This window comes from Protopterus annectens, chromosome 3.part0 (assembly GCF_019279795.1).
Source record: "Protopterus annectens isolate FY-2018-M chromosome 3.part0, PAN1.0, whole genome shotgun sequence".
NCBI classification, from domain to species: Eukaryota; Metazoa; Chordata; order Ceratodontiformes; family Protopteridae; genus Protopterus; species Protopterus annectens.
The window spans coordinates 1,594,907,972-1,594,925,503 of record NC_056731.1 but is presented as its reverse complement, the minus strand read 5'-3'; the positions used below and the strand labels follow the sequence as shown (position 1 = coordinate 1,594,925,503).

The window sequence follows — 17,532 nt, the reverse complement described above, 5'->3', positions numbered from 1 at the left end:
CCAAATAAGGAAGATCCTTCACAGATAACACTGACAAAAGAAGACTTTAAGGGCTCCACAAAAAATCACACAAGTGCATCCAGGTGTGCCACTTTACTGAGATACCTGAACCTGACACCCTTGATGTACCCTCAGCTGCATGAGAGATAAGCCTCATGGACAAATTTGAAATGGACTGCAGGGTTGCCAACTGCGAGGCTACCAAAGCTAGAGTCTCAGCAGTAGTGGTCCCTGAAAGGGTATTTGACAGCTCTTTTATCAAACCTCTTTACAACCTAGTAAAATGTGCCGAATAGTTTAGAGACCTAAGAGCAAAAGTTGTGGAAGCTTAGACATGCTTCCCAAATCTGTCCAAAGCCTTAGACTCTCTGTTAGGGAGATGGACAGTGGAACTTTGTCCTTCACGTTCCTTCTTCGTGACTGCTGCCATGACCATGGCATCTACTAGCACTCCCTTGCTCCAAAATACTCTTCCTGTTGGTGGTTCCAGAATTCGGTCTGGTCTCTTGGGGTTAGGTTTAACCATATCATACCTTGAACATCCCAATCAATTCAAAACCGCTACAAAAAATACCTTCATGAAAAATGGACTTGCCAATGTAATTATCCCCCCTAAACACTCCCCTATAACCTTCTACTTCTCTTCTCTCTTCCTCTCCTTCAATAAATAAACTTACTACTTTATCTTCTTCTCCTGGTACATCTCTGTACAAATATAACTAGCAAAATATTTCAGCTATGTAATTATTGCACTACTATGTATATAATATGTAATTATGAATGTATCCCTCTGATGGATGTATTTCTATGTATTTCACTTGCCACGGTTTAATGTATGACACTGTAATGCAATAATGTGTGATACTGATGAATGTAATGTGTGGCACTGTAATGCAGTAATCTGTGGTACTGATGAATGTATTTCTATATGTATTCAATATGTAAAATTATTATTTTTCTGTTGGAGCTTTTCTCCTCGGGCCTCCGCTGAAAATGGGCATTTGTAGCCCAGTCGGACAAACCCGGTCAACAAATATAAAATAAATAAATAAAATAAATCTCAGGATCCTTCCATGCCTGCTGAGAGATCAAATCAAGGAGCTCCATCAGCGGGTGGAGTTACCCAGGAGGTAGATGGTCCAGATCCAAATGCCTCTAGGAACACAGATTCCTCTGGGGAAGGCTTTTGAAAGGACCAACCACCCCACTGTTTTTGAGGATCTCTAGAATGTCTCCAAATGAGATGTCGTTGGGTGGTGATCTAGGGAATCCCCCCACCTCATCAAAATTGTTGTCTTCTGTGACAGACTTCTTTGGAGAATCTAAGTGCCTCTTTTTGCACTTTTTCTTCTGGGATACTTCAGTGGGGAAGTGTTGGAAGAAATGGTGATACCCTGCTGGGTAGCCTGGACAGGTTGGACTGGCGGCCCCTGTGGAATCAAATGTTGAGACTCAAGGTGCAGAGATGCATGAGATGTTGAAGGAAGATCTGTGTGGGGACAGACCTTCAATCCTGCTGAAGCACAGAACACACTCTCCACTACCTCAAAGGCAGACTGTCCCAGGGAGAAGGAAACGTAGCGGAGATGCCATGCTTCTGCTCCACTGGCTCAGTCTGCTCTGAAGGCAATCCACCTGAGGCAGAGGTTGGGGAAGAGGTGTCCAAAGCAAAGGCTCCAAGGGGCAGATACAAATCTGAAAACTTCAGATCTGACTGGGATGCTATGACTCCGAGAGCCACTTGGCTCCCAACTTGTTAGAGCCAGGGGCATTCAGAGAAACCTTGGATCCAAGGACAAGACTATCTTTGGATCCGATCCAGATGCTCTCAGTAAAGTTGGATCTAAGGACTCTGAAATGAAGTGTCAAATTAGACAAGGAGCCAATACTGGAGGGGTAGACCTGGCCAAGACTTCCTGACCCCAAAGGGTAGCAGCTGGGAAAACCCCCATCTGTACCTGCGCCAAGAGAAACTTCTGCATCATTTTATCCATGTTGCCTTCACTGAGACTTCTGGAAGAACGAGATGAACTGACGGTGATTTGGAAAGCCATCTCTCTAGATGAAGGGAGACGGGACCCTAGACGGCACTGGATCTAAGGAGGGAGTGCATCAGGTCCAAGGAAGTGATTTAGGATCCAATATACTTGGATCCAAGAACATTTGTGGGGATCCTATCGAAGTCTTCAAGCCAGAAGGCTTTGGATCATATCTGAACTTTTTTTGTGGCAGCTCTGCTGAAGATGGGAGTCAAAGATCCCGACTTCTTTGGGGAGTTTTTTATAGCCTCCTTTGAGGTGATCTTAGGGAGATGAACCCCAAATATGGCCTCTGAAAAAGTAGTAGGCAGTAGTCCCTTTAGAATCAACTTGTTTTTACTGTCCGCTATTGCTCGCAGATTAACGCTGTTGCAAATGCTGCATTCTACATTAAAGGACAACAGCGCCCTCAGACTCAAAAAACATGTTTATTTCATCATGATCTGGTGTTTCCTACATTTTAACACCACTCTGGGAGTATTTACAGGTTTTTAGATATTTTTATACATAATTTCTGAGTCTGGCCACGTGGGGTCTGGCATACTGAAGGAATTCCAAAAGGTTAGTTTGCCTCTATGTATCCTAGTATGCATTGTTCATCTCAAAAAAACTGCATCACATCTGCCACTATTTCCCTAGAGCTCCTGTCACTGTACTCATTTACAGGCATTCAATGCTGTGTTGTAAACGCCTAGTTTTGGTTAACATTTTATCTTTTTTCAATGACTACTTCAAACCCAAGCAGTGCAAATGCCACAGAACAGAACTGAAAAGTGAATTTTATTGCTGTTTCTTAGAAATGCTAACTTGAATTCAGGCGTGACAAAAGAAATCTAGTTATTCAAGGTAAGTCCCCTCCCCCTTCACACCTACCTTCCCTAGCGGTCAAAGAGCTAATGGTAATTTGACCCATTATCTGCATGCGATTGACAGCTCACAGCAGTGACCAACCTAATGTACTGTTTGCTTCTCACAGCCTTTCCTTCCTTACAGTGGGACACACTTTTGTTGCACTCCTCATGTCAAATTAAGATCCAAGCTCTATAGCACTGGGAAAAAAATCACTTATTTGCAAACCAAACTCCCAGTTTTTCCTTACACTGTGGTTAAATAGCTAACAAATGATAGACTATAAAAAAAGATAGATTTCAAGGACTTGCATGACAGCAGTTGCATGTTTTTTTTAAGTGGTGGTGGTTGTTGTTGGGTCTTTCGGCTTTTCCCGGTTAGGGGTAGCCACAGCGGAACTCCGGTCAGCTAATGATTGGCAGTAGATTTTTACGTGCCGAGTTGCCGGCCCTGACGCACAACCTTCAACGAAGGTACGCCCATTCATGCATGTCTCCACACAGAAGACGCTCTAGCTGAGAATCGAACAGGACGTCTTACTGTGAGGCGACAATGCTACCGCAGCACCACCACAGCAGATGTTTTTTATAAGTGGTAATTTAAGAAAATTACAGTCTCTCATACTTCATGTTCTCTATTAATTGTGAGAAACATCTGCTTCCTATGTAAAATGATGCAATCAATGTCTATGCATGGTCATTTTTAAAATTATGCAGCTGTTACTGTACTTTTGCCTATACTTCCTCAATGTGCTTTGTCACATCAGTAGGGCTTTTCAGAAAATTGATATTAGTTTGACATTTTTGCTGTAATATTTCCAGGAATGGACCACACACACACCGGCCCCCCCTGCGTGCATTCACATACACACACACACACACACACACACACACACACACACACACACACACACACACACACACACACACACACACACACACACACACATAGCTCCTGCGTGCATATACACACACACACACCGGCCCTCCCTGCATGCATTCGTGCGCACACACACACAAAAAGCTGGAGAAGATGCAGGCAATGCAAACTTTCTTCAAATCTCTCAGACAAATAAAGTCGACAGGGTACACTTACACAGAAAAGGAATTCCACACAGCATATACACAGTAATATTAGGTTAAGAGTGGGCTGGGCAAGGCAGCTCTGACATCACAATTTGGGAGGTTCACTGGCTCTTCTATAGAGCATGCAAATCAGGCAGCGCTTACATCACTTTGGGGGAGGAAACGTCCGGGTAACTACAGCAAGAGCTCTGGCAGATGTGACATCATCATTTAAGAGCCAACTAGGGGTTTTTTAACTTGTTTTGCAAAGTGAAAGTAAAACAGTATGGAAAGGTAGGAAGCCTGAGAGGTAAAACAGTTGAATGCATTACTTTTTAAAGCTGCAGTGATTATTTTTAGTGGCTGTATCAAACAATGGGGACTAAAAGAGACAGCAGGTTGAGCAATCTGCTTTAATATCCCGTTGTTATCCTTTAAGATGCTCTGGGCCTAAATAACCGACGCAAAGATCATGGGTGTCTGAACAATGTAGCTTATGGCGACACTTCTTACACCTTTTAAAGCCTTTTTCAGACATTCTGAAAAACAAAGATGTCAGGATTTTTTTTTTTTTTTCGTGTGGAAAGGGTAAGGATGAATGTAAAAAAAGAAATTACCAACAATGGTACAAGAGAATACACCAATGGTGTAAGAGGAAAAAGTTCCAAACAATATATGCATTAAAGTTTTACAATTTTAAGAAATGAGAAAAAAATACTAACAATAATATTTGACAAATACGCTAAGTGTACAAAGGAATAAAAAAAGAGAAAAAAATTTGTTGAAATAACGCATCTTTAAATTCGTTCGAGAGAAAACCTGACCTCGTCTATATGCGAAAAGCTGCAAATTAAATCTGGGGTATGCTAGTGATTTGGTGCATTATGGGCATGGAGGAGCTCGAGAGCTTCAGTTGGCCGTGAGCTACAGTAATGGCATCGGATCCAAGGTTTCGATCTGAGCCCAATGATTGAGGAATGAATGAAAATTGACAACATCAGATCAACACTTTTTCCTTTCTTTGTGATTCAAGGAAGCATCCCTACTCAGACTTGAATGAAAATGTACTGATGTGACGTGCCATCCTTGCCAAGTGTAGGCCAATTCTGCATAAGGAGAAAACATGGAAATACTGGTTTCAGGTACTTCTTCACTAAATATAATTCACTAAAAGCACAAGTAAAAAGGCATTTGGTGGAGAATGAACATAAGCCTAAAAAGTAATGTAGAAAGGGCAAAGCACCCCAGCAAACACACCAGCAATGGGAGAGGGGCACTGTCAATGCACCACCCTACTTACCTGGGACTGCGATATAGTTAAAAATGGCAACTCCCAACACAGTAGCAACCACGCATTTTGATCATTACAGGGCTTAAATAAGTCACACTCAGAAATGGCTGGCAACCATATGGCCGACTGAAACAGTGAACGGCTCCCCTCGGCCTCCTTTTTAATTTTTTTTTTTTTTTCTTAAGAACTCCTGTAAATCCTTTTGATAAAAGCCCAATGCATATAACAAGGCACATTTCAAGGGAGCTAGAGCCACAACGACACAGAGAAGAAAAAAAGGATGAAATGCACAAAAATACAATTTCATAAACAAAGCGAAGCTAAGTAGTTAGTGCCAGTCTGAGCTGAGCACTGCATAAAAAAACAGGAAAGATGGACAAAGTAAAGTGGCAATGTTTGGTTCAGCAGTCTTCAAAAAGGAGCTACTGATTTAAGATGCCCAGTACTGACATAATGGCCAAGCTGTTTATCTCACACACAAGAGGTACAAGGTTTGATTCTCACAAAGGGAATTTGGTTAAGCTTAAAATGGTCCATAAGGACAACAAGCCTAGTACTTATCTATCAACCAAAACCTTAAGTACCCGATGGAATAAGTCCTGTAACACTCTAGTTGCATTAACAATTCAAAGTAGCATGATGAGTCAACCCCCTAGCCATAATTAAAAGCAATCCTTTCTTCACCCCCACTTGAAACAAAGTTATAGGAATTTTTTTCACACATTTACTGAATCAGTGATCTTGACAACCATGCAAGTAAGTTCTTCCATTGAAAAATTACTATTTTTGAAATGTTGTAAACATTTAGTTGTGAGAATTTGTATTAGAATGGGGCTATACAAATTCTGCTAATCCTTTTCATTTGAGAACAGATGAAGTTAAGCAACAAAACTGCCAAAACACTTAATACAGATGCACAATTATTTAACAGTGTGCGTTTTCCTGCAACTCAAAAAAGAAAAGCTATATTACCCTGTGAAATAACTGCATCATCCTTTCCAGATTTCACAACGCTGAACTGGTTATTCAAAGACTGTTCTCCTGTCGAACATCAAATAATATGCATTACAACTCATTAAAAAATAGAGAGGTAAATCAGTACAAAGGTATCACATATACAAGTATACTGCCTCATGTTCAATAAACTGCCCAATACACAATGACATAAATCCACTCTTATTAATACAGTTTACTTCAAAATATGATGCTAGTGCAAACGAACACTACAGATCCCTTACCACTTGTCTGCCAAAACTATGCAAATTTTAAACATCTTCCCAGTAAACCTTTTTGATATCAATATTTTTAGTTACAGAAAAATAAGATGAAAAGCCTAGAGGGTTTACTTGGTCATCAAAACCTAAATAAAACAGTGTTTCTAAAAATTTTAAATGCATGTATTTTTGTTGCACAGTTCTACAGTGGCACTGCAAATAACCACTTGTCAGATTTTGCAAATATCCTTAAAAGCTGAAAAGAAACTTGAAAGCAGTAAAGAAACTCATGCACTAAACCTCTGGTCACTGTGCATTCTTGAACCAGTGTATTAAAAACATCTACACATGGTTATCCATCTCCTATAATATATTCATATGGTGGGAAAGTTATAGGTTCATAGGTTTATACTAGGCTATCTGCCCTAAGGCATTTATAAGCCTAGCCCAAAGTTTTGTGGCTTACGCCACCCCTTATATGAAAAAATACTGTACCCATTAGTTTGTTGTGCCTCTGTCCAGCAGTGACACAGAGATGATTCCCGGGGTAAACCTACGATCTTCCATCCACAGGTCAAGATTTCTCTTGAACAGAGCCAGCGAGGTGCTCTGCCTCACATGGACCGGGATTTTATTCCACAGCATAGGGAGTCTCTCTGAGTGATAAATCTATCCCTCCAGCACATCCTATTTATATCCGTGCTAAGGTTTAAGTCGCTTGCTCTAGTGGTTTTGGTGGATTTGGATTTTTTGAGGTGGAGCATGTCCATTAATTCCGGGTTGGACATGGCCTTGTCCTTGTATGTCACGCACATGTCACCTCTGAGCAGACGGTATGCGACTGAATAGAGTTGGAGTTTCTTCAATCTGGCAGCATATGACAGATTTTGGAGTCCCTTTATCCTTTTGGTGAGGAACTTTTGGGGTCTCTCCAATTGCTGCAGATGTCGGGTGAGATGCATCCCGAATGGGGCATTGTACTCGATCATTGGTCTGATAAGTGAAGAGTACAGGGGAACAATGACCTCACTAGATCTGGATGTGAATCCCTTCATGATCAGGTGGGCAATGTAGAAGGTCTTTCTAACCACTTTAGCAACGTGAGTGTCAAAAGAAAGGCCACTGTCAACCTGGGTCCCCAGGTCCCTGATAAGCTCTTCTGTGCTTAGTGGATTGCCACCTATATGGTAGCTTGGGGTTACCTTGTTTTTCCCGAAGGGTATGACTATACATTTTTTGGCGTTTAACTTCAGGCCATGGCTCTGGCACCAGCTATCTGTTTCTGTGAGTCCCTTCTGAAGGATATCCGTGTCCGATGCTCTTTCCACTATGGCGCCCAGTTTGCAGTCGTCTGCAAACTTTGTCAGCCAAAGTCCTCCCATGTTGTCCTGTACTTCTGAGAAGTAGATGTCGAACAATAGGGGGCCAAGGACTGAGCCCTGTGGGACACCACTTGTGACCGGCTTGGAGTCTGACATAGCATATGTAACATCTTTGTACACAAACTGCTATTCCTCAATTTACTATTCAACTAAAGCCTCTCAATGCTTAAAGACCCTGACTAGAAAGCTCCTGACCAAACTCAAACAGCAACCATGAGTCAGCTATCCAGGTAAGAAACACCTTGATCCATCTGACCATACATTTGGTAAATACAATGGGTACCAATGTGAGGCTGAAAGGCAGGGTTCTCTTCTACTGGTAGTGAAAGGATGTTTGCAGAAGTGGAGAAACATTCTGGATAACTTTCATGTCTTCAGATGACAACAGCTGATTTGCAAATAACTTTAGTTTTGTCCAAATAATATCTGAACTGTCTATGTAAATCCAAAGTGTGAAGAGAACATTTTCACTGGCAGACTGCGAAGAAGGGAAAAAAGAGGGAAGATGAATAGACTGATTAAGAGAAATTTCATTAGCTGCCTTGAGCATAAAAGGAAGATTAATATGAAGAGACGCACTGTCTCTATGGAAAACTAGAAAATGAGGAATGACCATTGAAGCCTTAAGTTCAGAGACTTTCTTGGCTGAATTGAGCCAAAAAGAGAACAGTCTTCCAAGTACAATGTTGTAAGGAAGCTGAAGAAGCAGGCTCAGAAGCAGCCTGACTCAATTTTTCAACAACAAAACTGAGGTTCCAGGAAGGTGAAATAGGCTTCCTGGGAGATCTGATATGAAGGACACCTTTAAGAAACTGCTTGATCTCAAATCTAGAAGCCAAAGGAAGATGCAAGGGCAAACAAGCAGAAATTGCTGACAGGTGAGCTTTAACAGCAGCATACACTAACCCAGTGTGGAGCAGATCACATAAAAAAAGAGAGAACCAGAGGAACCCCCATAGATAGGAGATCCTTATGGTCAGATAGACACCAGACAGAAAATCTTTTCCATTTGGACAAATATGACTTCCTGGTTCTTTATACTAATGTGGTCTGATCTCTAATGAAGAGGCCAGACACCCTGAACCTTGAGGGGGCCAAAGGAGGAACTCATCCCCTGTCTGAGGAGTCTGTAAAGAACTCTTGAGTCAGGACTGGAGCCTGGAAAGGAAGCCATGGCTTGACAGAAAGTTTAAGAATCCACCAGTAAAGCTTCAACTTGACACAGGGAAGGAAGTGTAAGTCCAGGGGACCTGGTAATATTGGAGCTACACTGAAAGTACAGTTGTGTACACTTACCATAAATGTAGATGCTAGAGTGTATTCACTGATGCAGTCATCACACTTGGGTTATCCTGCCAGGGGTAGCCCTCAGTTGGCCCGAATAACAGTGGCTTAGTATTTCTGCGTCGGTTGCAGTCACTTCAAGACTGACGTCAGGTCGTCAGAGGTATAAAAACAGAAAGCCAATGCCATTACACCAGTTTTTCTTGCCCCAAATGTCAAGAGCCCCCAAATAGGGAGCTAAGTTATGGTGGAAAACATTACCAGCAAAAAGTAAATACCAATAGCCCTGTAAGGAGTGAGGAACAGAGAGAGACAGAGAGACAAGAGGGCTGGAGGGTGGGAAACCTGGACTGCAACAGTGAATACACTCAAACATCTACATTTATGAAAGTGTACACAACTGTACTATGTTCTTCGTGTTTCACTGTTGCAGTCATCACACTTGGGTTGATTCCCAATGCTGAAGGATGGGTGGAGGCAGTCAAGAAGAGATGGGGCTGGCTAGTATGCCCTGCAGGACTGCTGTTGCAAAGCTCACCCTGGATTTGGAAAAGATAGGCAGGTGGTAATGCTTAGTGAAGGTATGAACAGAACTCCAAGTAGCAGCTTCCAGAATGTCCCTGGTAAGGACTCATCTGAGAAAGGCTGTAAAGGTTGAAGTTGCCCTAGTGGAATGCATTCTGACCCCCTAAGGGGGTGGTTTCCCATGGTGTTTGCAACAGAAATGGATACAGTGTGCTATCCCATTTGGATATGGTTTGTTTTGATATGACCTTGCCCTCTGCCCTTAGTGCAAAGCTGACTAGTAACTGGTCAGATTTCCAAAAAGGTTTGGTCCTATCAAGGCAGAATCTGAGCTGTCTGTGCACATCTAAATAATGCCGGATTCTTTCCCCCTTATTTTGAGGATTAGGGAAAAAGGAGGGCAAATGGATAGATTGGTTGGGAGCCACACTGGACACTACTTTAGGCATAAAAGTTGAGTTGGTCCTGAGGGGAGGCCCTGTCAGCATGAGAAATAATGACGGGATCCACAGCCATAAGTGCTTGTAGCTCAGACACTCTTCCAGCTGAAGTGATGGCCAGAAGCAAGGCTGTTTTCCAAGAGAGGAATTTTAACTCTGCTGATGCTGCAGGCTCAAAGGGGGGTAAGAGTGAGCTTTTACGACACAAAGTTAAGGTCCCAAGCAAGGGTGAGGGCTCTTCTTGGTGACCTTAAGTTGTTAGCCCCTCTCAGGAGCTGCTTGATGAAAGGGTGAGAGAAGAGAGATGGCTCAGTGCTGTAATGAGCAGAGATGGCAGAGGCATGGATCTTAATGGAAGAGAAGGACAGGCCTCTGTGGAGTAGGTCTGCTAGGTAATCCAGGATAAGAGGTAAGGAGGGCTGTGCTGTATCCGATCCTTTAGTGTGAATCCAGGAACAATACCTTTTCCACTTTTCAGCACAGGATTTTCTTGTACTGGGTCGTCTGGCTTCACTTACGACATCCAGTACCTGCTTGCTTAGGCTGGCTACTGGAGAATTCAAGGAATAAGCCAGGCTGCAAGGTTTAGGGGTTGCAACTGCAGATGCAAGAGCTGTCCCTCCTGCTGAGTCAGGAGAGTTGGGATCTGGGGTAGGTGCCATGGGGGCACTGGTGACAGACTGCGCAGTAGTGGGTACCAGTGTTGGCGTGGCCAGTCTGGGGCAATCAGGATTGCTCTTGGTCTTTCCTCCCTTACCTTGAGTAATACTCTTGTAAGAAGAGGCAGAGGAGGAAATGCATAGATTGAGAGGTCTGCCCACTGGAAGGATAGGGCATCCACTTTCCAGGCCTTGCTGTGAGGTACCCTGGTGCAGAATTTGCTGAGCTGGTTGGTTGAAGGGGGAGGCAAAGAGGTCCACCTTTGGGGTACCCCATTTCTGGGTCACAAGGTTGAAGGTGTTGTGGTTTAATTGCCACTCGTGTGGGTCTAGGAGATTTCTGCTTAAGTTGTCTGCCAGAGAGTTTTGGTTGCCTGGCAGGAATTGAGCTTGCAGGTGAATATGCATGGCTGAAGCCATGTTCCACAGGGTCATGGCTAGCCTGCAGAGTGGGTTCCCCCCTGCTTGTTGATGTACCACATCACTGTGGTGTTGACGGTTTTGATTAGTAGGGGCCCCGGTGAGAGTAGGGGTCAGAGCATGCTGAACAGCTAGCATCTCTTTTTGGTTGATGTGCAGATGAATTTGATTTGGGCTCCAGTGGCCCTGAATGCACCTGCCGTCCAGATGTGCACCCCAGGCATAGTCTGATGAGTCTGTTAGGGTCTGGGCGGCGTGGGGTTGTGTAAAGGGAAGCCCCTTGTTGTGGTTGCATGCTGTTGCCCACCAAAGGAACTCTTTCCTTAGACAAGGTATTACAGGAATGATAGTTTCCAGATCCTGTGAATGTTAGCAACAAAGACCTTTTAAATACTATTGAAGTTTCCTCATATACAGTCTGGCATATGGAATTAGTAGAATGCAGAAGGCCATGAACCCTAGAGCCTGCAGGACTTTCCTTGCGGACAGCTGGGTTCTGGTGGCCATTTTAGCGAAGTAGCCTGTCAGATAGGTTTGTTTTTCTGGAGTAAGAAATGCCATCTGGGTTGCTGTGTCCAAGCTTGCTCCCAGTAATACAATTTTTTTGAATGGGGACTAGTTTGGATTTCTTTTCACTGATAGTGTACCCCAGGCAGGTCAGAAGGTCCTTTACAAATGTCAGGTGCTGCATCAGCTTTCCCTGACTGTCCGCCTGAATCAGGCAATCATCCAAGTAAGGGTAAATTTGAATATTTCTCTGTCTGCAATAGGCAATGGCTGGAGCCAGGCATTTTGTGAAAACTCTGGGAACAGTGGATAAGCCAAAGGGAAGTGCAGAGACCTGATAATGCATAGATCCTGCCCTGAAAAATAGACATTTCCTGCAGGAGTCCCTGATTGGGATGTGCAGATATGCCTCCTTTAGGTCTAGGGTGGCTAACCAGGCATCTTTGAACAGCATAGGGAGAAGCTGCTGTAGGGTGAGCATTCTGAATTTTGGTACCACCAGGAAGTTGTTTAGAATGGATAGGTCTAAGATTGGGTGCCAGGTGCCCTCTTTTCTGGGTACCAGGAACAGTCTGGAATAAAAAACCTTGGCCTATCTGTTCTGCAGGGACAGGCTGAATTGCCCTTATGGACAGAGCAGGGACTGAAGGTCTGGGAACCCTTTTGGGGTTGGCAGCATGTGGAAATAAAATTTGTACCCCTGGGATACTATGTTGAGGACCCATAGATCGCTGATGATGGAGGTCCAGTTTTTTAACATGGTGGGCAAGTTTTCCTCCTAGGGGCACCAGCAATTGGGCAAAGATGAGGGGTGGAGTTGAGAAGTCATTGTGAATTCTTTCTGTAAGGGGGTGGCTTAGCATCCCCTGCTTTAGAAGTGGAGGTACTCCATTGCTTAGATCTCTGCATACCCTGAGATTGTAATATGGGGGGGGGTCTAGTTTGAGATGCCTTTGAGGAGGCTGGAAAGGACCAATGTTTTGAGGGGCAATGCCTACTATATCTTGGAGGCTGCACTTGCAAAAAATCTTTGACTGCCTGCATAGATTTAGCCTTTTCTTCCATCTTTTTTAAAACCTCTTCTGCTTTGGTGCCAAACAGATTGGCGTTGTTCAGAGGAGCGTCTAATAATTTTGATTTGACAGATTTGACATGGTCTGGCAAGGACTGCTCCTTAATCCAGGCATGTCTTCTAAGTACAGAACCGGTGACTGCTGGCCTGCAAGATGCTTCTAGGGCGTCAAACCCACGTTGCAGGGTATGCTTGCTGACTTGGTTTGCAGAATGCATAAGCTCCTGTAATTCTTTATTTTCTGCACAGTCAGGAAAGGTAGATCATTTTTGCTTAAGTTCCATAGTATGTTGCTGGTATTTCAGCATGTGGAACTGACAATTAAATGCTCTAATGGTGGGAGTTGCAGAGATGTATCGCTTGGGAATCCCTGTCCGAGGGGGTGGGATTCTTAGCTGCAGTTGCTTTTATTCCTCTAGGTCCTTGGGAGATGACCTCTGGGTCAGCAGTGGGATTTTTGAAGAGAAATTTGTGAGAGTCAGGGACTCTGTAGTACCTATCAGGTTTCCTTGGAGCTGAAGGTAAAGAATCAGGAGTTAGGCTGGAATCCATAAAGACATCATCCACAACATCCAGAAAAGGAGGGATAGCTAAGGGTATGTGCTGTGGTAAATCTAAAAATTCCCCGAGTCTCTTTTTGGACTGAGGATAACCCTGGCATTCCCAGTGGAAATTCTCTCTCAAAGAAGATAAGGTTTCACATAAAGAAAAATCCTCTGGAGGGGAGGCAGAAGGAATGGATTCCTCTGCACCTGAATCCTCAAAGGCAGATAAAGGCATGTCTTCATATTCAGAAACCTCAGATAAAGTCAGATAAAGCTGCTGGGGACAAGTCTATCTTTCTTTTAGCAGGAGAAGGCTGGCTTCTCCTAATCAGCATGATCAGGTCTTCTGCCATTTTAAAAATCTGAGACTGTGGCAAGGAAACAGGCGTTTGAGCCGTCATTTTTTTTTAGGTGTAGCTCGTACACTTGGCCTTAGAAACTCAGAAGTTTTAGAAAGAAATGAAGAAGGGAAAGAAGGCATCGGTTTGAGTCAAAACATCTGTAGTGCGAAGAACTTCATCAGAAGCCGGTGCCTGCACAGTGGCTCCGGACCCATCCAAGGTAGAGACATTCACAGGTACCATAGTCAAAGAAGAGTCGTGTGGCATACTGGACTCCAAATGGGTCTCGGTAGCGGCCTGTGAATCCATCGAAGTGGGCATCAGAGGCTTTGAAAGCGCATCACTGAATACCGGTGAACTGGTGACGAGCTTAACGGAAGCGGTGTCGGCAGTTTTGGACCTGTGCAGTCTCTCTGTCTTTATCCTTATGCTTTTTCAGAAGATCGGTTGTCAGATAGTTTACCAAAACCATTTCGGAATACGGAGATCAAAAACGAAAGTATTTAGCTACAAAAAGGGCCCGACAACGAATAGTTTGGGTGTTGAACAAGGCACAAAACCAACAGCGAGGTACATCGTGGTCTGGGCATAAACAGATGATGCAGTAAGAATGGAAATCTAGGTGTGGTATTTGCTTTCCACAGGCAAGACCAATTGTTAACTTTTTCTGACATCGGTTAGAGCAAGAAAAAAGGATCCCCAACAGGGTGCTTAGCTTTTGAAGACTTCAGGATGATTCAATTTTGGAAGGAAAACTCAGGTAGCGGCCAACTGGCACTCGTGCAAACTGCTTCTTCTTTGGGTTCCTCAGCAAGAAAGGCTGATGTAACGGCGTTGGGCTGCCTGTTTTTATACCTCTGATGGCCTGACGTCAGTCTTAAAGCGTCAGCAATCGACGTAGAAATACTAAGCCTCTGGTATTCAGGCTGACTGAGGGCTACCCCTGGCAGGATAATCCAAGTGTGATGACTGCAACAGTGAAACCCAAAGAACATCTTTAGATACCACTGAAGCTTTCTCATGTGGAGCTTGGCCAAAGGAAGCATGGTAATGACGGAAGCCATAAACCTGAGAACCCTGAGAAAATCACTGGCTGTGACTGAAGCCAAGGGAAGGACAGACTGGAAAACGGCAGTAAGAGACAGGGCCTTGGGAGCAGGCAGAGATTCCAGCATGGAGATGGTCTGAAGCCTGCAACAGAGGAAAATTTGATCCTGAGATGGCATCAGAGCTGGTTTCTCTAAGTTTATGGTGAACACTCAGACTATGCAACAGGGAAATAGTAAACTTGAAATCCTGAGGCAGAGCATCAGTGGAAGAACCTTGAATGAACAGATCGCCCAGACAGGGCAAAAGGCAATAACAGGAATGAGGCATTTGATTGCCCTTGGGGCAGTAAAGGGACCAAAGGGAAATGCAGAGAACTGAAAATGCAAGGAAGAAACAAAGAAACATAAAAAAACAAATCCTAAAAACCGGATGGATGTGGATAGTACTCAAGTTCCAGAGACCCGGGGTGAAAGGGGAAATAAAGTCTGAAGAAAAAATCCAAAAGGAAAGAATCTTAAGAAAAGTGTTGAGCCAGGAAAGATCCAGAGTTAGTCTCCAAGTGTCCTCCTTTTGGGGAGCCAAGACATTCTGGAATAAAAGCACCTCCCTACCTAGGCAGGAGGCACAGCTTGAATTGTGTCCTGAAGCAAAAGAGAATGGAGCACCTCCTGGAAAAGAGGAAGTTGTTCCATAAGAGGTTAAGAAATGTCCAAAAAGGGAGGAAGAGATGTTCAAATCATAAAATGATAATTGACAGAACCCAAGAGTCTGTTATCCTTAACCAATCTGAAAAAGACAGCACCCTGAACTTCCCTGGCCAAAGGATAGGGGAAACAAACTGTCATATGGAACTCGGTTTGTCATGAAAAGCAGGTGTCTAGGAGGTAGCAGTCTGAGTAGACTTAACAGGGGGCAAACTTCTAGAACCAGTTTTCCCTTAGGTGGAGGGTGAGACTGCCTAAAAACAAATGCAGATTTGAAGGGGTAACTCCTCTGAAACATGGGAATAGGAGAAACAAAAATGTTTCAGCTACTGCCTTATCCTGGAAACACTTGAAAAGTTCAGCAGCAGTAGCACCAAAAAGACTTGTATTACCCATAGGAATATCCAATAGGTTTGCCTTAATGTCATCAGGCAAAGCCTGAAGATGAAACAAAGAGTAACGCCTCATAACTGAACCACAGGCAGCAGGCCTGGAGGAGGCATCACCAGCACTGAAGCTGCATTTGATACAGTAACAAGCAACTCAGGAGGTACAGCCCAAAAGAGAAAAGGGAGAAGCCTTTCCTCAAAGTCAGGAAGGTCTGAAATCACTTGGAAAACCTGAGAAAAAAGGGCCAAAACATACCTGGTCATACAAGTCTGCAATTGATGGCACTGTGGCAGCACTGTAAACCATTTTGCCCAGCCTCTCCACAGCCCTACTATCCTTATCTGAAGGAAGCAACTTAGTAGACAGCAACAACTTGAAGGACTTTTAAGAAGAGACAGACACTAAATAAAAGAGTAATCAGAAGGGCATTTATAAAGAAACTTACACTGCTCAGGCACTTTATAAAATCTATCAGGTTTCTTGGGTGCAAGGGGCTGAGAATCAGGGGCCACAGAAGATGCTGAAAAGGTATCCAGAAGGACAGCCAAAACCAGAGGAACAGCCAATGGCTTAGGAGACTCCATCTGGATGAGCTCATAACAACTCTTCCAGATGTCAGAAACTTGAGAACAAGCCCACTTAAAATTCCATCATACAGCAACAGAGTTCCTCCAGAGGGGACTCTAGATTAACAGAGTACTCCTCCTCTGAACCATGGTCCAAGGGGGAAGGAATTTTAGACTCTTCCCTTGAATCTAGACCCTAGTCCAAAGAATCTAATTTCCTGGGTCTTTTAAGAGAAGTCGAAGACCAGGGATGGGGCATGCACAGACACCCCTTGAGGAGTCTTTAAAGCCATCAAAGCATTGAATAACCCCCGAGTAAAATCCTGCCATTCACTCTGGAGATCCTTAACTACTGAGGAAATATGCTTGGTTTTCGGTTTCATTTTCTGAGACGTTTACATGAAACACCCTTGGACAGTCAGACCCCTGGCGACATTGAATAAGAGATGCAAGAATCTCCTCCCTAAGAGCTAGAGAATCCATCTCGGTCTCTCGGACATAATCAGTAGAGGTTCCTCTTCAACATCAGGAGCAGAGATTTGTAAAGCCTCAGAACGTGTGAGAAGTTAGATGCATTTCAAAAAGAGAAAAAAACAATGGTCCAAAACCATTAATTTACTGTATAACAAACAAAACTTTCAAGTCAACAGACTTTTCTTCAGTGTTGACTAAAAACAGACAAGCTGTAACATTAATATATATAATAAGCCAGCCAATAAAAATCTATACAATTACTCACACTACACCTAAAATTATTTAATTAATATATACAAAACTAATAAAAACATTCTACTTCACAAAGAATATTCAACAAATCTATATACAAGGAATCTTGTAGAGATAAACGCCAGCCTCTGATGAGGTCGCTGCAACGTAATCCAAAGTAAATACTGGCGATCCTCTGGGCTTTCATTAGCCTTGAGAGAAACTTCCGAGGGAAGGCTGGAAAACATCCATATCAGACATTTGGCTCTCAGGATGGGAAGACTCTGCCATAGCACCTTGAGCCAGGAGGTTAAGATGCTGGTTTCAGAGGTAAACGGATAAAGAGGACAGAAGACAAAGCAGAATCTTAGGGACAAAGGCCTGGCAGATAGACTACTGCGTACGGTCGTGGGAAGCACCCAAACAAACAAAAAAAAAAAGACAATGGTTGTGACAATCTTTATGGGGAATCTGCCTCCCACACT

At 43.5% G+C, this 17,532-nt stretch overlaps 1 protein-coding gene across 1 annotated transcript in view; it reads right to left on the bottom strand.

Annotated features, from left to right (window-relative positions):
• MTDH (metadherin) overlaps nt 1–17,532 on the bottom strand; it is a 1,697,336-nt gene that overhangs the window by 961,097 nt on the left and 718,707 nt on the right. The window contains exon 5 of the mRNA XM_044065932.1: nt 6,216–6,284. Within this exon, the coding sequence (XP_043921867.1) occupies nt 6,216–6,284 (69 nt within the window). The remainder of the gene's footprint in view (nt 1–6,215; nt 6,285–17,532) is intronic.